General features: G+C 52.0%; 2 protein-coding genes across 7 annotated transcripts in view; one reads left to right on the forward strand and one right to left on the reverse strand.

Annotated features, from left to right (window-relative positions):
- The first annotated feature begins 5,366 nt into the window (after nucleotides 1–5,366).
- Nucleotides 5,367–24,249, forward strand: part of HTR6 (5-hydroxytryptamine receptor 6) — a 40,117-nt gene continuing 21,234 nt past the window's right edge. For 2 of the 6 annotated variants that reach the window (XM_077788206.1, XM_077788207.1), the window contains exons 1-3: nucleotides 5,367–6,320; nucleotides 7,845–8,003; nucleotides 8,249–10,468. In XM_077788206.1, the coding sequence (XP_077644332.1) occupies nucleotides 5,598–6,320; nucleotides 7,845–8,003; nucleotides 8,249–8,635 (1,269 nt within the window). In that variant the 5' untranslated portion in view covers nucleotides 5,367–5,597 and the 3' untranslated portion in view covers nucleotides 8,636–10,468. Of the gene's footprint in view, nucleotides 6,321–7,844; nucleotides 8,004–8,248; nucleotides 10,469–13,901; nucleotides 14,288–19,361; nucleotides 19,452–21,459; nucleotides 22,289–24,249 lie in introns of those variants that run through there. The other 4 variants (XM_077788208.1, XM_077788211.1, XM_077788209.1 and 1 more) reach the window with 4 other exon arrangements.
- TMCO4 (transmembrane and coiled-coil domains 4) overlaps nucleotides 11,038–24,249 on the reverse strand; it is a 36,860-nt gene continuing 23,648 nt past the window's right edge. The window contains exons 13-14 of the mRNA XM_021533771.3: nucleotides 23,162–23,279; nucleotides 11,038–12,032 (exon numbers count right to left, since the gene is read on the reverse strand). Of these exons, the coding sequence (XP_021389446.2) occupies nucleotides 11,700–12,032; nucleotides 23,162–23,279 (451 nt within the window). The 3' untranslated portion in view covers nucleotides 11,038–11,699. The remainder of the gene's footprint in view (nucleotides 12,033–23,161; nucleotides 23,280–24,249) is intronic.

Here is a 24,249-nt window from a genome sequence, read left to right on the forward strand (position 1 = left end):
CGGCCGGATCCAACAGGTGACAGTCCTGGTCCGGCTGGTTCCGCCGGGTGACAGTCCTGGTCCGGCCGGATCCAACAGGTGACAGTCCTGGTCCGGCCGGATCCGACAGGTGACAGTCCTGGTCCGGCTGGTTCCAACAGGTGACAGTCCTGGTCCGGCCGGATCCAACAGGTGACAGTCCTGGTCCGGCTGGTTCCAACAGGTGACAGTCCTGGTCCGGCCAGTCCCGATAGGTGACAGTCCTGGTCCGGCTGGTTCCAACAGGTGACAGTCCTGGTCCGGCCGGTTCCATAGGTGACAGTCCTGGTCCGGCCAGATCCGACAGGTGACAGTCCTGGTCCGGCCAGATCCGCCAGGTGACAGTCCTGGTCCGGCCGGATCCGACAGGTGACAGTCCTGGTCCGGCCAGTTCCATAGGTGACAGTCCTGGTCTGGCTGGTTCCTCCGGGTGACAGTCCTGGTCCGGCCGGATCCAACAGGTGACAGTCCTGGTCCGGCCAGTCCCGATAGGTGACAGTCCTGGTCCGGCTGGTTCCATAGGTGACAGTCCTGGTCCAGCCGGATCCAACAGGTGACAGTCCTGGTCCGGCCGGATCCGACAGGTGACAGTCCTGGTCCGGCCAGTCCCGACAGGTGACAGTCCTGGTCCGGCTGGTTCCGCCGGGTGACAGTCCTGGTCCGGCCAGTTCCATAGGTGACAGTCCTGCTCCAGCCAGTTCTGCCAGGTGACAGTCCTGGTCCGGCCGCTTCCGCCAGGTGACAGTCCTGATCTGGCCAGTCCCGCCGGGTGACAGTCCTGGTCCGGCCGGTTCCATAGGTGACAGTCCTGGTCCGGCCAGTCCCGCCGGGCGACAGTCCTTTCTGATAGGTGACAGTCCTGGTCCAGCCAGTCCCGCCGGGTGACAGTCCTGGTCCAGCCGGTTCCTCCGCATCCGAGGCTCTCAGGCCTGGGATGCTCCAGGAGGTGAACTCGGACAGGACCAGACATCGCTTCGGTGTGGGGAGGAGGGGCTGGGCACCCTGCCTCCAACCAGTGGGCTCTTCCCAAAGGTGAAGGTTCCAAAGATCCAGCATTCCCTGAGCAGGGCAGCGTGTGCCCCTGCAAACTTCTGCTCCCGCTGATGCCAGCCAGGGGAGAGGGGATGTGCCCTCAGGAATGATCAGTGATGCTCCTTGGCCTGAGCCTGGCCTTGGGGAATGTCCATCAGCTCCGGGGGAGCAGAGGCTGTGCGGGGCCAGCAGACATCCCTCACTGCTCCTCTAGGAGCTCATCCCTCACTGCTCCTCTAGGAGCTCATCCCTCACTGCTCCTCTCTGAGCTCATCCCTCACTGCTCCTCTCTGAGCTCATCCCTCACTGCTCCTCTAGGAGCTCATCCCTCACTGCTCCTCTAGGAGCTCATCCCTCACTGCTCCTCACTGAGCTCAACCCTCACTGCTCCTCTCTGAGCTCATCCCTCACTGCTCCTCTAGGAGCTCATCCCTCACTGCTCCTCTAGGAGCTCATCCCTCACTGCTCCTCTCTGAGCTCTGCTCTCACTGCTCCTCTAGGAGCTCATCCCTCACTGCTCCTCACTGAGCTCATCCCTCACTGCTCCTCTCTGAGCTCATCCCTCACTGCTCCTCTCTGAGCTCATCCCTCACTGCTCCTCTAGGAGCTCATCCCTCACTGCTCCTCTCTGAGCTCTGCTCTCACTGCTCCTCACTGAGCTCATCCCTCACTGCTCCTCTCTGAGCTCATCCCTCACTGCTCCTCTCTGAGCTCTGCTCTCATTGCTCCTCACTGAGCTCATCCCTCACTGCTCCTCTCTGAGCTCATCCCTCACTGCTCCTCACTGAGCTCATCCCTCACTGCTCCTCTCTGAGCTCTGCTCTCATTGCTCCTCACTGAGCTCATCCCTCACTGCTCCTCTCTGAGCTCATCCCTCACTGCTCCTCTCTGAGCTCATCCCTCACTGCTCCTCTCTGAGCTCTGCTCTCACTGCTCCTCTCTGAGCTCATCCCTCACTGCTCCTCTCTGAGCTCTGCTCTCACTGCTCCTCACTGAGCTCTGCTCTCACTGCCCCACTCTGTGAGGCTCTGGGGCCTCTGCAGATTTTGGGAGAGCAGGTTTGTGCTTTGGGAAGTAGGAGGGGGTTTGCATTAGGTGGGAATTGCCACAGCAGAGGGGCTGGGCTGAGCAGGGCGGGCCTGGCAGGGCTCGAGGTTCTCTGTGTGTTACTGCAATGTTTTTAGGATGTGAGGGGTCTTCCCAAGGAAGGGAGCTTTACCTGAGAGCCAGGCAAAGGTGGAGAAACCTGTGGTGATCACTGAGCTTCATCACAGGGCCCTTTTACTCACTGGAGTGGGAACAAGCTGGATTTAGCAAGGGGCTGATCCAGTAAACTCCAGGGGCTGCAGTTCAAGGTGTTTGGAGCAGGTCACCTTCACCTCCATTCCACAGAAGCTGAGCTCCAGCAGAGGCAGGCAGTGGAGGGCGCAGATGAAACCATAAATCAAGGTAGTTAGCCAGGATCTGCCCAAATGCAAACCCGAGGAGCCATCCCAGTTACAGCCTGGAAGGACATCTTGAGGGAGCCCTGCACGACTGGATGTTTCTGTGTTCAGTTCCAGACTGCCTGGAGGCTCACCGGGGTCTCTCAGCTCCCAGTTTGACTCTCTCTGTCTCATCCTTGTATTTTGCCATGTTGACACTTGGGTGGCTGTTGACAACCTGGTTTTGCTTTCGCTGCTAGTGGTTCTGGAGAGCAGAGCTGGTGGAGTCCATGATCCCTGCAGATGTGTCCAGAAATTCAGCACAGGGAGAGAGCACAGACAGGCCAGGACAGCTGCCAGCACAGAGAAGCTTTTGCAGGGACAATGGTAGGATTTGGTCTTCATTTTAAGGCAGTTTTTTTTTAAACACATTTTGTTTCAATCAGTTCAGATTCACTGCTCCAGCAAACACATCCAAACTGTGTACAAAACATCCCACGTGTGGAGGATGTGCTGTGGATGTTGGGAAGAGGCTGCCCAGAGCAGCTGGGGCTGCCCCTGGATCCCTGGAAGTGTCCAAGGCCAGGCTGGACAGGGCTTGGAGCAACCTGGGGTAGTGGAAGGTGTCCCTGCCATGGCAGGATTTGGGAATGGAATGAGCTTTAAGGCCCCTCCAGGCCCAAACCATTCCAGGACTCCATGATTCTGATCCAATCTCTTCCTCAGAAGCAAAAGCTCTGGAGACAATCTGGGATGTTCCTAAGCTGGGGTGCAGCAGGGTGAGAAGGAAGGCTGCCTTTGCACTGTGGCCTCACTTCCTCACTGCATCCAGCTGGGATAAATCTGTGCTGCTGCCTTCACTGCTCCTGCCTGGGGAGGCTGCTCAGGGTGGGCTCAGGGTGGGTTCCTCTCTGCTCCCAGCACAGATGGGAGGTGAGGGTTTCCTGGGGCAGAGGCTTTTCTGAGGAAGCCTCCTGCTGCAATCAGAGCCTCACACGTGTGTGCTGCCCTGGGACTGCTGCCAGCACACTGACACTGAGGTGACCAGGGAGGTTTGGCTGGGAGCATCCACGGAGAGCTCCTGGGGAAGCAGAGGGAGGGCAGAGCCTGTCCTGGCACAAGTGGCAGCAGCTGCTTCTCAGTGGCAGCCTGACACAGAGATCCTGGGGGGGTAACCGTGTGTGTTTGGGCTGGCTCCCTGCCTTCTGCCTCCCCGTGCCTGATCACAGATGGTTTCCAGGCCTTGAATGCCCATTCAGGCACTGGGAAAAGCACAACAAATTTGTTGGAAAGGTGATTGGAAAAGCAGGACGTGGTAAAGAGGCCGATTTCTGTGCCAGGGTGGGCGGCTGGGGGTGCGGCGTGCACAGCTGGCTCTCACCCACACATCTGCAGCAGGGAGGCATGGTAAGGAAAGCTTTAGTGGGCACTGGGGGAGGAACAGGCAGCAGCTGGCAGAGCCTGGCCCTGGGAGCACAGTGGGGGTGCCAGGAGCACACCCTCGGCTCTGGTCTGTGCTGGAGCCACTGCCCTCAGTCCTGGTCTCCCCCAAGAGAAATCACAGCCATTTGTTGGGAAAACCCCACCTTTGGGCAGCCGGGTAATACAAAAACCCCAAGCAGTCCCTGCCCAGCACCCTGAGGAGTGTGGCCTGAGTGTGGAGGTGGCAGCGTGGAATTCCCACACAGACACTCAGAAGGGTTTTCTGAGCTGGCTCCTCTCCCATGTTGCCTCCCACTTGCTAAGGGGCAGGTTGCTCTGGGTCCACGCAGGATCTCCCCTGAGGCAGGGAGCTGGGCTGCCCCGAGGCCAGAGCAAATAACCCAGCAGCAGAGGGGCCAGGCTCTCCCCTGTCTCTGCTCCTCCATCCCTGCAGACTGCTGGAATATCTGCCAGCGAGTCCCCTGGCTGCTGCCTAGGGCTGTTGTGTGCAGCTGTTTGTTGGTTTTATATTTTGCAAAATATGGTTTTTTACTTTGCAAAATTTTGCTTTTTGTCGCCCAGTGTGGAGAATGGAGCCTGGAACTCCGAGATGCTGGCTGGGTTTGGCCACTCCACTGACCTGCTGGCCCAAATGCCAGGTGCCTCCAGCCAGGGCTCCAGCACTGGCACAGGAGGCAGGGATGGCAGAGCACGGGGCTGTGTCTTTAAGGCAGAAACGGGAACTCTCTGGCTGCCACTTTGTGGAGTTTAGCCCAGATCCCTGTTTTCATTAGCGCTTCATTTTATCTCCTCCTCTCCCCCCCCACCGCCCCAGCCCCACCTCCTCGATCGGCATTTCTGCATCCTTTGTGTGCATCCACAGCAGCAGGTGAAAGTCGGGCTGGCACCTGCACATACCCACTCCCACACCTCCCTGTGGGCTGGACGCTCCTGTGCCGCGGGAGGAACCCCTTCCACACTCCGGATCTTCCTCCTCCCTGGCGGGCTTGGCTGGGAGCACAGCGGTCCTCGGAGGCTGCAGCAGCAGAGGAGCTCCGGGACCCCGGGGACAGAGCTCTGCAGGGAGCTCTGCAGGGAACCTCGGGGGGCTGGAGCATCCCCAGCATCTGGAGCATCCTGGAGTCCAGAGCATCCCCAGCATCTGGAGCATCCTGGAGTCCAGAGCATCCCCAGCATCCAGGGTAGCCTGGGAACAGAGCAGCCCTGGCATCTGGAATATCCTGGGATGCAGAGCATCCCCAGCACCCGAGGTATCCTGAGTGCAGAGCATCCAGAGCATCTCGGTGTTGTATTATTCCTTGGTCCAGCGCATCCAGAGCATCAGGGTATCCAGAGCATCCTGCCATCCCTGGCATCTTGAGAAGCCTGCCATCCAGCTCGTCCCCAGCGTCCAGAAGCAGGATCCAGGGACATCCCAGAGCAGGAGGATTTACAGCAACTGCTGTGAGTAATGGGGAGGGGACCTTGGTCCTGCTGATCGGCTCCTGGGAATGTCACCCTGCCCTGAGTGCCAGTGAAGAGAGAGAGTGGGGGAAGAGAGGGAGAGGAGGAGGACAGAGGGGGGACAGACGCAGAGTGGAGGGAGATGATCCTCCTTCCCTGGCCCTGGTGATGATCACGTAGCACAGGCCGTGCTGGAGAAGGTCCCCAGCCCCGAGCCAGCCCTGCCCCCGGCTCCTCATGGAGGGGGACCTGGGGGCCCCCAATGCCAGCGTGCTGGGGGAGCACTCCCTGCTCGTGGGCAGCAGCTGGGTGGCCGCCTTCCTCTGCTTCATCATTCTGCTGACCACGGCGGGCAACTTCCTCCTCATCCTCCTCATCGTCACTCAGCGCTCCCTCCGCAACACCTCCAACTACTTCCTGGTGTCCCTCTTCATGTCGGACCTGATGGTGGGGCTGGTGGTGATGCCCCCGGCCATGCTCAACCAGCTCTACGGCCGCTGGGTGCTGCGGGGGGACTTCTGCTCCCTCTGGGCCTCCTTCGACGTCATGTGCTGCAGCGCCTCCATCCTCAACCTGTGCGTCATCAGCCTGGACCGGTACCTGCTCATCACGTCCCCGCTCAGGTACAAGCTGCGCGTGACGTCCTGCAGGGCCCTGGCGCTCATCCTGGCCACCTGGACCTTGGCCGCGCTGGCCTCCTTCCTGCCCATCAAGATGGGGTGGCACGAGCTGGAGTTCGAGCTGCGGCCCCTGAACGTCACCGGCCGGGGGGACGAGGACCAGTGCCGGCTGCTGGTCAGCCTGCCTTACGCCCTGGTGGCCTCCTGCCTCACCTTCTTCCTGCCCTCCGCCGCCATCTCCTTCACCTACTGCCGCATCCTGCTGGCAGCGCGCAAGCAGGCCGTGCAGGTGGCTTCCCTGGCCTCCAACGTGGCCAGCACCGACGAGGCCACGCCACAGGTAAGGCGCCCGCAGGGGCGTTGCTCTGGCAGACCCCACCGTTTGGGTGCCTGGGCTGTTTCTGCCTCTTGGATGGCCTCGGGGTTTGGAGCCAGCTTTGACAACCGCAGGGAGAGAGATTTTGGGCAGCATCCACCTCCCTGACAGCCTCTGAGGCGCCCCATGCCTTGTCCCACCAATGGACAGCTCTGAAGCTGCTCGTGAGAACAGAAACAGCGTGAGCAGAAGCAGAGAAATAAATAAGATTCAGGCAAAAATGCTCAGCAGTGCAAAATAAACGCAGTTTCCCCTCTCTCTTGGCTGGCGTCATCCCTGAGGGGTTTAATGTTATCTGACTTTCCACTCATAGATCTTGGCCGTGGTGGGTGTGAGACATACGGGGGAGAGGGATTTTAACTAATGGCAAATGCCAGATTCCCGAGAGCACCTTATTTTGAACAGAAGCTTCTATTTTTGTTACCTGCTCTATAACAGGAGCTGCCAAACCCCTCCTCGTGTGCTTGCCGGTGGAACCGGAGTGTGTGGGTTTTATAACAAAGACGTGGCTGCACTTGTTTGTATTTCTCCAGGAGAAGGTAATTGCCACTAAATCTAACAGCTTTAATTCCCTGTAATAGGCTTTATTGACCTCATATCCTACAGGGAAAAGGCAAACTTAATTGCCTTTAAATACCTTGATTGAGTTTGTTCTCTCCAAGAGCAGAGCTAGGACTCTGGCCAGCTCTCCCACACATGATAAGCTGCATCAGATGGTCAAAAGGAAAAGGAGAATTAAAGAATAAACACACAATATCATTAAGTGATTATTTTCTCACGGGATGCCAGGTTTTTGGACTCCACAGAGTCAGGGGATGTTCAGGGGCTTTGCTGTGCCATGCAAGAGCAGCATCCATCCCCCTGTCATTCAGCTGAGCCCCAAAATATTCCTTGAAGACCCAAATTGGCTGAGGAACAATGTGTCAGCCAGGGAACCCTCAGATTCATCTTTTAACCTTTTTCATCTTCATCTAATTTTAGAGATTTTTGCTCTCTTTTTGGGCTGGAAGCTGAGTTGCAACAGGGCATCATTTAATTACAGGGGAAGGCTACGAAAATCACTTAATTTTAGATTGCAGGAGGGGATGGAGGGCTGGGTTATGGTGTTTGGAGGCTGAAATGTTTCATGTCTTCCTTTTAAACCCATAATTAATTTGCTGCTGTAATCAGCAGCTGGAGCTGCCTGTTTAGGGCAGGCTTTATCCCCACATGGACTGAGCTGGGTTTTTCTCTAAAGAGCAGCCAAATGACAAACACACTAGTTTGCAGTAAATAAAATCATACTCTCAGTGTTGAGGGTTTCTATTGCTTCCCCTTCCTAATTTGTGCTTCAGGGCTCATGGTGTGTTCCCAGCTCCTGCCCCTTGGAGAAGGGAATTACGGGCAGGGTTTTTGCAGGATCTGGAGCACCAAATGCCACTTTTCTTGGGCAGAGGCCAGTGCTGCTGCTGGGCAGAGTTGCCCACCACTCCCTGTCTCTGGCTGCAGGTCCCACATGCCCCAAGCCAGCCCCTGGCCGGCAGCGAGAGCAGGAGGTTCACCAGCAAGCACAGCAAGAAGGCTCTGAAGGCCAGCCTGACCCTGGGCATCCTCCTGGGCATGTTCTTCGTGGCCTGGCTGCCCTTCTTCATCACCAATGTAGCTCAGGTAAGAGCCTTGGGGGCTTTATTTTGGGTTTCCAGAAGTTTCCCCTTTGGAATCCAGCTGGGTTCAACTGAAGGCACCGGAAGGTCTTGCTGGACCTCTGGGAGCAATGATGCAATTCCCCAGGGAGCAACAGCCAGGAAAACACCCTTCAACAGGGATTTGAAGTTTCCTCTGAAAGGGGAATGTTGGTGTGCCTGGGAAGCCCCTCTGGGTGGGAGGCTGCTAATCCCTGCTGTGCCCCCCAGGCAGTTTGTGACTGTGTCCCGGCCGGATTCTTCGATGTGCTCACCTGGCTGGGCTACTGCAACAGCACCATGAACCCCATCATCTACCCGCTCTTCATGAGGGACTTCAAGAGGGCCATGGGCAAATTCCTGCCCTGCTGCCGGCGCTCGGCGGAGCCCCGGCCCAGCGCCATCTCCCTGTCCATGAGGAATTCCAACAGCGGGCCCCGCGCTGCCACGTCCCTCAAGAACGTCCTCACCCTGCAGCCTGAGACCGACTCCATCGGCTCCGGGGCGCCGGGGAGCGAGCCCAGGCCGCTGCCGGCCCCGCGGGGCCCTGGCGCCCTCGGCCTGTGGGACGCGGAGCCCCCGGACACGGAGCTGCAGCTCGGCACCCCTGTGGCCTGAGCTGCACACAGAGCTCTGCGTGCTAGGAAGGATCCCAGGGGCCCAACACAAACCTCTGGGAGCTGATTTGCCACAAGCCATCTCCCACGTTCCTGTTCCAGCACACGGTGCAGCTCATGGAAGGGGTGGTGGCCCCGGGCGCTGTCACAGGAGGATCAAACCGTGCAAAGCCGGGTGTTGCTGCTGAATTAACCTGCTTTGTCTCTCTCTCTTTCATCCCCTCTGTGCTCACCATCACCATCCCCTAACCCTTCCTGTGGCCTTTCCATCTCTGGTGAGTCTGAACCTCGATTCCAGACTGTGTCTCTAACCTCAAACCAAGGCTTGGTTTTGAACACACGGAGCTCAGCAGATCTCCTCCAAGTGCACTGAGGGGAGTGGTGGAAAAATGTCCCGTGGCTTATGGGCAAGAGGTCTGGAGCTGCTTGAGTAGGAACACTGAAGTTTGGGGCTGCTTCAGCCCACGGAACACCACATCTTCCTGGAGCTGGGGCTGGATCTCCTCACTGGAGCCGTGTCTGTCTCAGGTTGCTGTCACACAGTGCACTCCAGCTCAGCCGTGGCTTGTCACGCAGAGCTGCACTGCGGGGGCTGAATTTGGAGCAGAATGTCCAACACTGATTTTTGGATGTTCAGTGGGGGTGTGGGGTGCGACTCACGGTGGCTCCATGCGTGTCTCGCAGTAGCAATGGGATCAGCTCCTCCCACAGGCTCCATCCCACAGCTTCCCACTCCTGGCACAGGACCATCTCACTTCCCTCCGACAAGCCATCGTGTCCTCGATGATGCAGATAGAAAATACACTTTTTCTTCCCCTTTAAATAAGATTCTAAAGGAATATTGTATTTTAAATGACAATGCCAGCGCCCTCCCCAGAGCCATAAGCAAAGTGAACACTGAGTAAATGTGACAAAGTGGGCATCCGAAAAATTAATAAAACAAATTATTTTAGTAAATTCTTTCTCAAGTGCCTTTGGGCTGGTAGTTGGCTGCTGTGCCCTCCCTGGACCCTTCACTCCAAGCCTTCTGCCTAATTCCAAGACTGTTCTGGAATTCCTTGATACCTAAATGCACACAGAGCCTCCCATGGATACAGGATGCAGGAAGAAGCAGCCACATGCCAGGCCACTTTCAGTTTTCTCTCTGCATTGCCCATGGATGTTCCAGAACTGAACAGGAGTTTGTATGACCAACCCAGCATTGCTTTCCCACAAATCCCTTGGGAGCCAGGGATGAGTGACCAGGACACGCCGTGGGCCAAGCACAGGCTCAAACCTCAAACTGTTCAATGCATTTTGCCACAGATGGAGCTTGGGGCTGGTGTTGAGCACTCAGATCAAAATGTGCATTTCCCCACAATGGCTTTATATAAATACAAGCTTGGACTACAACCCAAGTTAAAAAGGAGCAGCAAAAGGTACTGCAGAGTCTGGAAGTTTGTTAGGTACTAAATCAGCCTTGGGAGATGGACAGAGAGAGAGGGAGAGGCACTTCCTCAAGCCAAACGTTCAAAAGCAATAATTCCTTACTGTCTCATGCAGGCAGTTCTGTCTAATTAGGTGTTTGCTGTGGACAAACCTTCAGATGAGCAGAGGAATCCCATCCCAACCCTGCAACCAAGGGCACCAACAGCAGCTGGCTGAACAGCCCCATCCCTGTGGGATCCCACAGCCCGTGCCTCCCATCACTCCAGGTCAGAGCTGGGCAGGTCTGAGCCCCCTGGGATGCTGGATTTAGGGAGAGGAATTGCCAGGCACTGCATCCAAAGCACGGGGCTTTGCTGGGTCACCCCCAAACCCAGCCGTGTCTGACTCCGTGAGGAATGATCTGCAGGTAAGGTTTGCAGGAAGCTGGGAATGGGAGGGGGGATTAACATGGCTGTTGGGTCCATGGGGAGGAGGAGGGGGAGAACCCTGTTTGAACCAAAACTGGAAGGTGCAATCCCAGTATTTTTCCTCTCATGAGTCAACAGGACCCCTCAGATGGGGCTGGGAGAGTTTGAACCCTCCCTTCTGGCAAAGCATAAAACCACAGAGTGACGTTACACTGCTGCTTAATGCACCTGCCTGGGCTCAGCAGAAAAATTGGCCAGAAAAGGGGCTTTTATGGAAGTTGTGGATCATTCCCACAAGGCTCTGGAGCTGTGCTGGGAAGGGATGTAGAGCTGGGTCCTTCCCTCTGCTCTGAGACTAGGGATGAAAAGAGTGGAGCCAATTCACTTTTATGGAAGGAAGTAGAAATCAAACAGATCCATGTTTATCCTGTGCCAAGCATTGGTTTATTTTTAAGCCAATTAAAAATAGGTCTGGATGGGGCTTTTAAGACTGGAGATGTCTGTGGGACACAAAAGGAAAGTCTCAGTGGGTTGCTGGCTTGGAGAACCCGGGAAGAATTTTCATAAACCATCTAAAACTCTCTGGGTTTTCCTGCTGCTTCCACCCAGGGTCCCAAACATGTTTCTAACAGGAATAGAGCCTCCAGCACCCACCAGCACCAGCCTGGACACAGGAAAACCATCTTGGAGATGGGAAAGTGCCCAAGTCCTGGCAGCAAAGCTGCAGCAGGTGGGGGAAGGAAGCCTGGCAGCCCAAGCCTTTCCCTTCCTGGTCAGCAGAGCTGGAGACCAGATGAGGATCTCTCTGGAGTGGGGCAGGTAGAGCCTGGAACTCACCTGAGATCCTCAAACCAAACTCATCTCCAGTGGAAAAATGTTTTTAATTTCCTAGCAATGAACCCCTTTCTGTGAAATGCCTACAATCCCCTCAGAGGCACCTGCTTCCCCCAGTGACAGAGGGACACGGTGCTGAGGGGGGCAGCCGCTTCCTGCAGGGACTTGGATGGGATCTGCCTGGGGCTCCTGAGGAGCAGCGCAGACTGAGGCAGGAATCGGCCCTCTCTCACCTCCGGGAGGTGCCGCGGGCCGAGACCCAGCGCCGGCCAGTGCTGCACTTTCCTGCGGAGGGGCTGGAAACTGCAGCCGCGGCTCCGCCAGCTCCATCCTCTGGGAATCCCAGTGCCACGGATGTGCTGACAGCGGTTTTTGTGCAGGCTGAGCAGCTCTGCCCTAGTTTGCTCCCTTCCCCACTGCCTGGTCCTTGCTGTCTGTGCTGTGTGAGCAGTCTGGGCAGGGAGGAGAGGGTTCTCCCAGGGCAGAGCTGGAGGAATTCTGTTGGTGAGCACAGCTGGCTGGGAGAACCTCACTCCCAACCTCACCCTTCTCTTTCCTGGTGTCTTCCTGTCCCCAAGCCTCCCTGCCAGCTGCCCTCTGGGATTTCTTGGCTTGAGGGGAAAAAAGGCTGCCACTGCTCTTCTCTTCCAGCTGGCATTCCTTGGTTTTAATGCCCACAGCTTTTAGGATTGTGTCCATCTGCTTCATGTAGTCCAGGTGGCCGTTTACCTGCAGGGAACAAGGATCCTGTGAGTGGGGAACCCACAGGAATTCAGCTCAGCCAAGTCCTTCATCCCAACAGCCACCACCATTGAGAGACTTGGGTTTGGCTCTGACACATGGAAAGAATGAGGTTGGAAAAAAATCACAGAATCATGGAATTGTTAAGGTTGGAAAAGATGTTTATGGTCATCAAGTCCATCATGCCGAGGCCACCACTAACCCATGTCCTGAAGCGCCACATTCACATGTTTTTTGAACATTTCCAGGAGTGGTGGAATCACCACTGGGTAGGTGCAGGTGTTCATTGACTGCAGTGGCTGCAGGGTTTGGGGTACACTCTGGTGCTGGATGACTTTTCCTCTGAGAGGTTTAAAAGCCTGGCCCTGGCCGAGTTCCAACCCCCAAATCCTGGATGCCAGGAGGGTAAAGGAGGAGCTCTGCGTGGGGAGAGAGACACCCAGGCAGGAGAGTTCTCTTAGTTCAGCTGCCTGCTCTTGCTAAAGGTGTCCTCCAGGTGCCTCAGCTCCCTTGTAAAAGCCAAGATTATCTTATTTAAATTAGGACAGAGTCATTAAAGCTCACACAACTCCCAAGATGAGATTCTCAGCTGGAAGTTGCACTGATCCATCCCGTATAAAACTGCGAGCTCAGGAGTAATGGGTTTATATACCAAATAAAGGTCAACAGTATATATAAAAACCCAGACAGTTTTATTGTAAAATGAATTCCACGACAAGATAACCCCTTCTGAGATGGAATCAGGGCACAAGAGGAGAGGAAATCCCCTCTGCACGTGATTGTTCTTGATGCTAAAGGCCATGTGGCTGGAGAGCCTAAATTCCTTTCCCATTCCAGGTATCCCAAGTGCTTGATGTACCAACAGCATCCCCAGATACTTCAGCCTCTCTGGTAAATCCAATTTTTAGCAGTTTAAATCCTCCTGACCCAGGCAGAGAGCTGCCTTGGCCTTTTATTTTCCCAAGCCTTGCTAGTAATTAGGGAATTTCTACGTCAGGGAATACCCATAACCTCAGTCCCCCAGATTCCTGCTTCTCAGACACAGGGATGACACCCCCAGAAAGGGATGGTGGTGGTAAGAGCTTTTCACAGAACTCTGTAAAGACCCCAGCCCTGGACCCTCTGCTCATCTCCTGCTTGTTCCTGCCTGGTGCCAGAGCAATGCTTCAGCTGCTCCATCCCTGGAAGTGTCCAAAGCCAGGGTGGACAGGGCTTGGAGCAGCCTGGGATAGTGGCAGGTCCATGGCAGGGGGTGGCTCTGGATGGGCTTTAAGATCCCTCCCAACCCAATCCACAGTGGGATTCATGGCTGTGCCAGCACCAAGGTTCCCAGCATACCTCTCCCAAAGCTAAAGACAACCTTTTCCTCACAAATACAACCCCCTGAGCTGTTTGTGTCAAGCAGCTTTGGAGGAGCCTGTTTGGCTCCACTGAGGGCTTGGAGCAAACGGAAAGATTTAATCAGCACACCAGGAATACAAATATGTGACTTGAATCTGTCCAGATGGCTCAATGGGCTCTGGATGTTTTGAATAGATTAGTTAATTAAAATAATTAACCATGGAAGGACTGGGAGCTGTGGACATTGTCCTCTGGAAAAGTGCAACCCTTTTTCTTCCCAGTCAGGGGGGCTGGAGGAAAGAATGAGCATGGCCTTGGGCAAGGTGGGCACAGACAGGAACTGGAGTTTCAGGGAGCAGGGGCTGAAGGCTCTTGGTTTGCTGCATTCAGAACCTCTCCAGTCCCACCATCTGCCTGCCCTGCCTTGGGAATGATCAGCCTGCTGTTACTGAGTCATTAGACTGAGAGAACAAATTTCCTTTGCCACCCTAAGGACTGATTTTCATTACTCTTCAGTATCCAGCAGCTCCCACTAAAACAACAGGGAATTCCTCTTCCCTGAGCACCACGATCCTGAGAGATGCTGGGTATGAGCCATTCTGAGGAGCTCCTGCAGCTGAAAGAAAAGCTGAGGCCTCATGAGAGTCTGTCCCTCCTGCAGCTCTGCTCAGTCTCTTCCTGAAGAAGAAGAAAAGTCACTCCTGTCTCTACGACAGCACAGGAGAGGATTCCATAAAGCTGGACCAGAGCAACCCCTGAGAAGTGTAAGAGGAGGGGGGAGACTTCTCTGCTGGACTGAGCCACCAGCAAAAGAACAGCAAACAAACTGCCTTGCCTTTTTAAAGCCATCCTGGTGAGAAAACCCAGCAATTCCAGCTCACTAAAGCCTGTTTTCATCTTCAGTCTGAAAGCCTGAATTCCTTTGCTGGGCAGGTGGTGCTGGAGATGGGAGGGGAATACCTACAACATTGTCAATAAAAAGTTAAAAGGCAAATAAAGAATTATTTTTATATTTGTCGGAACAAAGTGCAGGGGGAATTTAGGACAAAAGGAAATGTGCTTGGCACCAGTGCAAATACATTTTTGCTTGTTGTAAGGAAAGCAGTGGGGTGGATTTATTGGAATTGTTTAGGTGACTTGCCCCAGACATATTTGGTTGACTGATCCCAGTCAACACTTGACTTTATGGTTGCTTTGACTCACTGGGAACCACCAGCCAGCTGCCTCTGGCACTGCTGCTGGAGGACTCCAGTGCCATGCTGGGGATCTCCAGAGGACAAAGCTGATGGCTTTGCCCAGGGGGATCCATCAGCCAGTCAGCTCAACACGTTTGGAAAGGTTTTGAAGTGCAAATCCACCCCAAAGTGTAAAAAAATGTCCCTGAGAACAATCAGTTGTGACAATTAAACTGCCAGGGAAGTGTTTCTGTTGGATACAGAGGATTAAGAATCCTGCTTCTCTCCGGTTTGACCGCCAGGAACACAGCGTGTCCTGGAGCAGGTGCTGCCAAGGGAAGGGCAGAGGAAGGGCAAGGAAAAGGAGATATTCCCCACAATCCTGGCTCTGCCACTGACAGGCACAGGCACGACTCAGTCACAACACTGATACCACAACACTGATATCACAACACTGATATCACAACAAAGACGTCACAGGGACAAGCTCGGCACAGCAAGATAACCTTTCATTGCTCACTCCAGAGCCAAGAAACTTCAGATCCCATCCAGTGTCCTTCAATAAAAGCTCCTCCACCCATCCCAAGCAGCCAACACAGGAGTGCACATTGCTCCAAATGCTCTGCAGGGCTACGGAACTGCCAGAGCTTAGCTGAGTGTCCCTCACCCCTCTGTTCCCTATGGGCAGGGAAGGAACAGGGTAGCTCAGCGGGGCCTTCCTCCTGCTCCCCCTCACCAAAGCCCCCATGGATTCACAGGGAATCACTGTGGAGGCAAGCAGTGGGGTGGGGAATGCACAGGTCACTCATACACCTGAGAATTTCACTGCTTTGATGTGTTTTAAGCCCATCAAGTCCACAGAGCAACTTTATTCCACAGCAAAAGATCCCCTCAAGTTCAAACACTTCTGCAGAGCTTGGTTATTTCAGCAAGAGCAGCAATAACCTTGCTGGGGATCCTTCAGGATTGCCTTTTGGCTATTACTGTCTGTTTTCATAGTAAATGGTATTGTATGGGGGGTGAAGGAGTTCTTGGAGTGAGCTGAAGGTTCTGGAGTTCCGTGGATAATCACAGCTCACCTCCCAGGAGCTCTCACCTGCCCCAGGTGTCACACACAGAGTGAAACCAAAGGGCAGAGCCAGCTCAGCCCCTCTGGGTATTGTTATTTTCACTTTCCCAAAGCTACAGTACATGTGTTGTCCAGGACAAGCACTGGAGTCCAGCCCTGCTCTGAACTGAACTGCCAGGTCTGGGAGCTGTTGGTGCAGAAGGGAAGAAGCTCAAACATCCCTGCTGCTTTCCAAAAACTCCTCAGTTCTGGATGCTGCCTCAGAACCCACACAGCCCAAATGGTGGCACAGGCTGATGGATTGCAGGGCTCCCAAACTCTGCCAGGCTATCCCTCAAAATCCAGGCAGCTCTGCCAAGCTGGCAGGCTTCTCCGGTCACAGATATTCCTACTGCCAGTGAAAGCCTTAATTCTGACTCTGGCTACATCCTGCATGACAGAGGGCATCCACAGAATCCAGAATGGTTTGGGCTGGAAGGGACCTTGAAGATCCTCCAATTCCACCCCTGCCATGGCAGGGACACCTTCCACTGTCCCAGGCTGCTCCAAGCCCTGTCCAACCTGGCCTTGGGCACTGCCAGGGATCCAGGGGCAGCCCCAGCTGCTCTGGGCACCTGTGCCAGGGCTGCTCACCTCACAGGGAAGAATTTCTTCCCACTATTCCATCCATCCCTGCCCTCTGGCAGTGGAAGCCATTCCCTGTGTCCTGTCCCTCCATCCCTTGTTCCCAATCCATCTCCAGCTCTTCTGGAGCCCCTTTAGGCCCTGGAAGGGACTCTGAGCTCTCCCTGGAGCTGCTCCTCTCCAGGCTGAACAATCCCCTCTCAGCCTTGCAGAAAATGTCCTGGGTTTTCCCACAGTTTTCTGAGAGCCCATGGCAAAGCCCTGATGCTGCCTGAGGAGAGGAGCTGGAAAATCCAGAGACAGAGCAGATTGCAGAGCAGGAAACAGAAAATATTCAACATATCTTGACACAGGCTGTACTGAATATAGTTAGAATAGGAATAAAATTCTTCTGTTTGGATCCTCAGGAAACAATGTCAAAGTGATGATAGTGAATACATCCAATAATTCAGAAACTACAATTTGAATGGATTTATTTAAAAATTGATTCAATTTACCGACTGAATTTTGCACCTGCAGCAGTGGTGCATCCCGGGTGCCAGCAGTCCTTGAGAAACCAATAAAATATATTTTAGGAAAAATTGACAAGCTGAATTTATTTTGGAAATCCTGACAATGCCATTTGCATTTTTCCTTTTTAATGTTGCTATTTCTGCTCTGCTGAGTTGAGGGAATAAAGACTTATTCTGCTGAGGCTCAGAGGCTTTGCTTTCACATCACAGTCCTTGTGGACAGAATAAGGCACTCAATTCTTATTTTTCTTCTAATTTCAAAACTCACTTGACTGGTAAAATTCTCCTTTCATTGCAGTGGTATTTTTTGAGCCAGACTGTAATTTTTCCCTGCAATCATCTTTCAGCCACAACAGATTGATGCAGTCATTGTCACTTCTGGGGTGGTAATTGAGGGATGTTCCCCTCCAACACCCTCAGACAATTCTACACCTAGGCAAGAGTTTTTCCCAGGAGCTTTTCCATCAAACTTTGATATGTTTTGTGATCCATGTTGAAAATTCTGAGTAATCACTGGATTTTGCTGGATTCATCCAGTGTTGAAAATCTCTGCCAGCTTTATTCTCAATTTACTTTCACCAATTCCAAGAGGAAGATGGAGAGGAGTAAAACACAGAATATAACAAGAAAACCCAGGAAGCAAATGAAGGGATCAAGTTCTGGAGGTCTAAGGGACAAATGGACAGCAGCTGTACATTAGTGACAACAGGCAGCACAAAACTGGGAATTAATATTCTAAATTAGTTAAAAAGTCCTTGAAAGAGTTTCAAGGGAAATGTGCCTTCACAAATGTCCCGCTGCTGCCAGTAATGCACTCCAAGCCATCCCCCTGAAGGAAACAGCTCTTCCATTGATTTTTCAACTGTTTGTGGAGCTGCCGTTGACTATTTTTTGTTGATGCTCTCCCCAGTGACTGCCACTCGTTTATAAGGTAGCTGCAATTAAATACTTGTTTTTTGGTGCTAATCCAAGTGGAAATTATTTAAATTTGATTGTTTAAAGAGTGTTTTAAAAGACCCAGTATAAACTGTGCATATAATTATCACTGAGAAATAATTTGAACATAATGTCTTGGGCCATGGAGGACAAGAGATCCCAAAAATAAATACACTGAATTGGAGTGCTCCTAGAAAGAGCTTAGGGGATCAAGGTTCCCTCCAGAGCATGCCACTAGAGACCCAAAATACTGGACATGTTGATTGCACCAGGATTATGGAAAATTTTGCAGGATTCCATACAAGAACATTGAGATGAGGTTTGGTGTCCACAACCAGAAGGATGCATCAGGACCAGCCTGAGGCAGAGGGTGACTCCTGTAACACCCAAAGGGATTGTCACCCCTCCTCTCCCCATCTTGCTCCAGGAATACACAAGATTTGGCAGCTCAAACATTACCATCTCTGCTGTTTTCAAACCAGGTTCTCAGCCCAATCTCTGAGATTAACTAAAGGAGTTTTTGCTGATTTTGGGGACAATGACCTGTTCTGACTCATCCCTCATGGCAATAACGTGTCTGGGCAAGAAGTCTTGGGCACTTGGAAAATTCCAAGAGCTGTGGAGTAGTGCCATGTCTCTCCTCAGCAATGTGATACCCTATAAATCCACCTCACGGGGATTTGCAGTAGGTTTAAGCCCTCCCCTTCCTCCAGTGTCACCAGGGCAGCAACACCTTCGTGGTATTTCAGTGACATTCAGCTCTTATCAATAATTCAACTGCTCTAATTTCAGCATCTCAAACATATGATGTGCACAAGGTGTCAGCAAAGTCAGCCTTCCCTTTGATTAACACTTCTAATTGGCTGTTCCGCTGAGATATTGTTTCCATGTTAGCTGGGAAGGTCAGAATGGGAACTCAAAGGGAGCAGAGAAATGATACAGAATCAGTATTCCTATTCCAGCAGAAGACAAGAAATTAAAAGCTGAATTTTCTATCCTTAATTCATTTGCCTAGGCTCTGTGTGGCCATTCCTGAAGAATCCAGCTGAACAGTACTTTGGGAAAACTCCCACCACATAGTTCCAGGAAGGGGTGGGATGGGGAAAACTGCCTGCAAACAGACCTGCCTACTGCAAACCAGGAAAGAACAGGGCTGCAGTGCCTGCACTTGCAGGAACTGTCCCATTTCCACATGCCAAGTGCTCTAAGGGGGAATAGAAAATCTGTCAAAGGTGATTTGTGATCCCAGTTGCTAAGTTCCACAGGAGAAAGATGTGCTGGCATCACAACTTTGCTGGCTCTGCAAAGGAACAGTGAATTTCCTCTGCTGGACTGCATTTGATGGAAATACAGACCACCTATGAGAAACTCAAACATGACATTGGTCCCTTCAGCTCTTGTGAAGGAGAAGCTGCAGTCCCAGGAATTCAGCCCTGCCCAGGGTAGCTGGGGGCTGTGAACACTCTACTCACTCCACAGATAATGTGGAAATCCCCTGTGGAAGGATACGCACCAGGCACCATAGGGGAATGGAAAAATCCCTCCTGTAGAGCTGCAGGAAACTGTGGCACTCTGTTTGTTTCCAGTTGTAGGAATTTGGGAATTTGGGCACTAGTCTTATGAAATATGAGTCCTGTAAAATGGTTCTCTCTGCCTTTAGAAGCAGCTGAGCATCCCCAGGCTCCCACAAAGCACATCCAGCTCGAGCAGTCCGTGTGTGCTGGAGCGAGGAGGGACATCGGCCTTTGAGGTTTGTCAGCCACAAAGCAAAAACAAACTGCAAGTTATTAATGGTCTGGTTTGCATTTTTTTTTTTTTTTTTGGAAAAGCTTTTTCAGTTTCTTTCTCTGTTCTAACACAGTGACACTGCCAGCACCCTCTGCTTGTGTCCCAAAGGGAAAAACTTATTGAATATGTAATTAATGTGGGATTCTTGGAGCTCCCAAATCAACAGCAATGAGGAGCACAGAAGATGAAGCCACTGATGATTCCAGGGGTGTGGAAGCCATCCCTGTGACCTCACATCCGAACAGACAGATGGAATTGTTTCCACAAGGCCCTGGATATTGCTCTGAGGGGAGAGGAGCTCTCCCAGATCCTCCAGGCAGCTGCCTGAAGCTGAGTTCTGCTCCAAGCTCTTGTTCCTCTGATCCTGCCCTTAGGGAGGTGGCACTGCTCACTGGGAACAAGTGAAACAAAGGAGCAATGTCATACTGGCAACTTTTTTTTTTTGCCTTTCCAACTCCCCAGAGTATTTAATTAATCCACATTTTGTAACCACAATTAATTCCTTGCTGCAAGTCTTGGGAATACAGTGATAAAAGACACAATTTAATGTGTTTGGAGAAAAAAAGCCTGACTCACAGAAGTGCCAAATCAATTGGATTTCACAAAATTCAGACTTTCCATCTGCATATGGTATCGATGTACCCGACTGCCTCGAATCTGTCCTCCCTCATAATGGGAATTTGGGTCCCTTTTCTGAGAGCTGACAGGAGGGTGGATCCTGGTGGGGGGTTGGTCTCTTCTCCCAGGTGACAAGTGAGAGGACAGGAGGAAACAGCCTCAGTCTGTGCCAGAGGACATTTAGATTGAGTATTAGGGAAAATTTCTCCATGGAAAAGGCTGTTCAGCCCTGTCACAGGGCAAGGATGGCATTCCCTTCCTTGGAGGGGTTTAAAACCCATGTGGATGTAGCACCTGGGGACATGGGTTAGTGGTGGCCTTGGCAGTGCTGAGGGAACGACTGGCCTCAATGGTTGCTTGAGATCTTTTTCCCCCTCACCAATTCCACAATTCTAAGATCCATCCCTGCTCTCCCCTGGACTTCCAGCCATTTATTCTCACTGCCTCTATACCTGTAAGTTCATCCCTAATTGCTGCTGCTGTGAAAATGCCCATTCCTGACTTGTTGCTGACTCCTGAGCCTCCCTGAAGCTGCTCCTTAAGCAGTTCTGCAATATTCAAAAATTAATTCAGACTGCACTGAACAAACTCCCTTGGGAACAAACAGCAATCAGGATAATCCCCTGCAGCTCCACAACTTCTTTGGTCTCTAACAGGTGCTGTCAAATAAATCCACAGAATAAATCAGCCCCTTTGTAACCATGAGGAAGGATTTTATAACTGCATTTGCTGAGTGGGAGGACATTTTTCTCCCTGCTTTTTTACTGACAGCCAGATAAAAACCACACTAATCAAGAGAGACATGAGACAGAGGCCTTGGAGGTGAATTCCTGTTTATACTGAGGGCTCCTAAGCCTCCACTCATTTGAGGATTCTGGTGCTACCACAGCAAAGAGAACCAAGCTGTTTGGATACAGACCAGTTTCATTATGGATGGACCAGGAGATACCAAAAATACTGATGGTGCCTTTGTAGTATTTTCATGCTGAGCACCTTTGTATCAGCTATACATTATTCTTCTATCACAGTTTGTCCTTCTCCTGGCAGGACACTCACAGGGACCTCCTACATGGGCAGCTGCAGGGGTGGAGCTGGTCTCCATAAAGAAAATACCTGCATCTCTCTATATATCTCTAAATAACACTTTGTATTTTTCTGTTATGCTACTGCACTGTACTTGCAGCAAAATCCATCTTTGCTTTCTCGCCACTTTAAAAACTATTTCCTTCCCCATTCTTTTATTTCTCCTTTTATTTCTAAAATGTTCACCAGAATGCACTGTATTTCTTCCCATGGTCTGGAAAAGGGATCAAGGCAATGACACCTACTTAACATACGTTTTTCCTCCCCAGAGCTTTGCAGTGAGATGAAGGAAGTGTCAATTCCTTCAGAAGGAGAGCAGCACTGGGACTGACTGCTGGCAGCAGGCAGCCAGGATGCAGACACACAGCCCTGGGAGATGAGCAGAGAGCAGCTCTGCAAACCTTATTCATTCAGCTGAAATGTAAATCCTGCTCCTCTGAGGGGACTGGAGAAGCTGCTGTGATCCAGCAGAATAAAGTGTGCAGGGCTCTGGGGGGTTTCATGCTTCAGGAAGCAGAGGGTCATGAGAAGGAGGGTCTTTCTGAAGAGAACTCAAAGAGAGAGGGGTGACATGGACTGACTGACAGGAAACTTCACCCCCATGCCATCACTTGACATCTTGGGCCATTTCCATGCCAGCAACAGTTGTCAGAGAGCAAGTGACTACTGGCAGCTCTGGGATGGTGAGAAAATGGACGTGGGAGTGTGGAAATGCTGACAAGGCAGAGAGATGCAAAGATGCATGGTCCACATTTAAAAGCCTCCACTAAACCCCTTCCTCCTGGGAAGCCCCTGTTTTGTTCCTCCAAGTGTCTGTTCTCTCTGCTCAGCATCAAGCCCTGTGTGTGCTGCCAAGGGCTGTGCAGAGCTCAGTTATCATGAATGAGTTGAGAACAGTTGGGTATTTATAGGCTCAGCAAGCTGGTGCTCCAAAAAATCTAAAAGCTCTTCAAAATGCCTTTAGCTCCAGAGCAGCACTGATGGTCCCTGTCAGGTTGTGGGGACACTCAGGAAGTACCCTGAGCTTTGTGTTGGGCATCTTCCAGTTGGCAGAGAGTAAACAATAAATTAAAACATTAAGATATGGAAAAAACACAATGGCATATCCAAGATTTCTGTGGATATGGATATACACAAGATAAGTTCTGCATGGTTTTCTGTGGAAAAGCTCACTTCCTCTGTGGAAGAGACAGCAACATGGTTATGAGTTTAAGATAATTGAGTTGAATATTGCTTAGATATATTGCCAGATGTTCTAACAGTGGCTTATCACTAATGACACCAGACAGCTTTGAGGAAGCGAAATGTTTCCCAGATATACTTGTGAATCTCTCCCTGTTTCCTGGAGACACACACTCTGAAAAGGCAGCAGGACCTGGCAAACCACCTGCTGCTATCACAGAGCTTCTGTAATTCCAAACCAGTTCCGGCTCCTGCAGCCCTGGGGACCAAGGTACAAGGGCCAGGAGCCTGTTCCTGCTGAACCCGAGCAGTGTGAAGGCTCCACCAAGATAAGATAATGAGTTGCACCTGCCGTGTGGGCGCGTGTTTGAGATCCACGTTTTCCAGCTGCTGACCCCACCTCCCCGGGATCCACACTCACAGGGCTTGGGACTTGGCTCTTTCCAACCCAAACCATTCCAGGATTCTCTGACAGCAAGGCCCTTCTTGAGGAGTAATAATATTTTCTATCTTGACTATGAGATATGTCAGAACCAAAAAACCTCAAAAAACCCCAAGCATATCCAATAGGAGAGGCAGATTCTCATTGTTTTGCTCAGTGTTGAGCTTTAGCCAGGCCAACAAAATCCAGATGGAAGTGTGGGTAAGAGTTCTCTCAAAGACAGGAAAGAGGGACAAAATACCTAGAGGGACTCTCTTCCATCCCCAGCTTCTCCAGCACAGTCAGTGTGGGGTTACAGTGCTGTAGGCAAAGAATGATGGATAAAAAATGAGAATATGAGACTTTACCACAGAGGAAAGGTCCATGTTCACCATCCTCCTGTCATCCAGGTCCACTGGCTGGAGGCCTGCGACGTTGAGCTGGACAGAGGAGGTTCTGTAAACAAAGCTCAGCAGCCAGTCCCCCCTGGAAGCAGAGAAGAGTGGGAATAAATCCTGTTGCCCAACCAATGCCATGTGGAACCAAAGAATTCCAGAACAGTTTGAGTTGGAGGGGATCTTAAAGCTTATCCTGTTCCACCCCCTACCATGGTCAGGGGGCACCTTCCACCAGACCAGGTTGCTCCCAGCCCTGTCCAACCTGACCTGGAACCCTTTCAGTGTGTTACTACTCAAACCATGAGGAGAGTGGAAGTGCTGGGAAGCACAGTGATGTCTGGACCAAGACCTGCTGCAGGTCTGTGTGATGTAACAATACACCAGGAATCACTTGCTGGATTCAGGGCAGGTTCCTGGAACACAGGGGTGTAAGTCTGAACCGAATCCTGATCCATGGCTGCTGTCTCTCTACCTGCAGTGAGTTTAAAAATCCGACCCTTCTGTTTATTTCTATGTTTGCTCAGGGTTTGCACATTGATGTATTTCATCTTTTTCATATACTGACAGGCTCTCTAGGCCATAAAGCTGTAAAGGTGATGAGACCTACAACACTGATGTTGTGACATAAATATTGACTGTGAAGCTCCTGGGAGTGCTCCTGATTTATAGGTACTGCAGAAATGCATGGCTTCAGTGACAGAACTAGGAAGGGTTTGTTCCCACTCTAAAGCAGTGCCATAAGTCACTGTGACAGTTTCGGGGTAGACTGTGGCATGAGGAGAGAAGGAAATACAAAACTCTTCTGAGCTGAGCAACAGCATAAAATCTGGGCACTGAAATGCCCCTGTACTCTGCAGAGCAGACTGAAGTGGGACACGAGTGGAATTTGTGCTCTGTGATGGCAGCAGGTGAAATGCTCCTGGCACAGGTGCCCATTCCTGGCTTCTCCCAGATAATCCACACTGGGAGTTGTAAGTCTATGCAGAGCCCTGCAAGACCTTTACAACACATTCACTCTGCTCAGGTGTGGGTTCCTTGAAAAGCTGAGCCAGTCCAGC

The sequence above is a fragment of the Lonchura striata genome, chromosome 24 (genome assembly GCF_046129695.1).
Source record: "Lonchura striata isolate bLonStr1 chromosome 24, bLonStr1.mat, whole genome shotgun sequence".
Classification (NCBI taxonomy): Eukaryota; Metazoa; Chordata; class Aves; order Passeriformes; family Estrildidae; genus Lonchura; species Lonchura striata.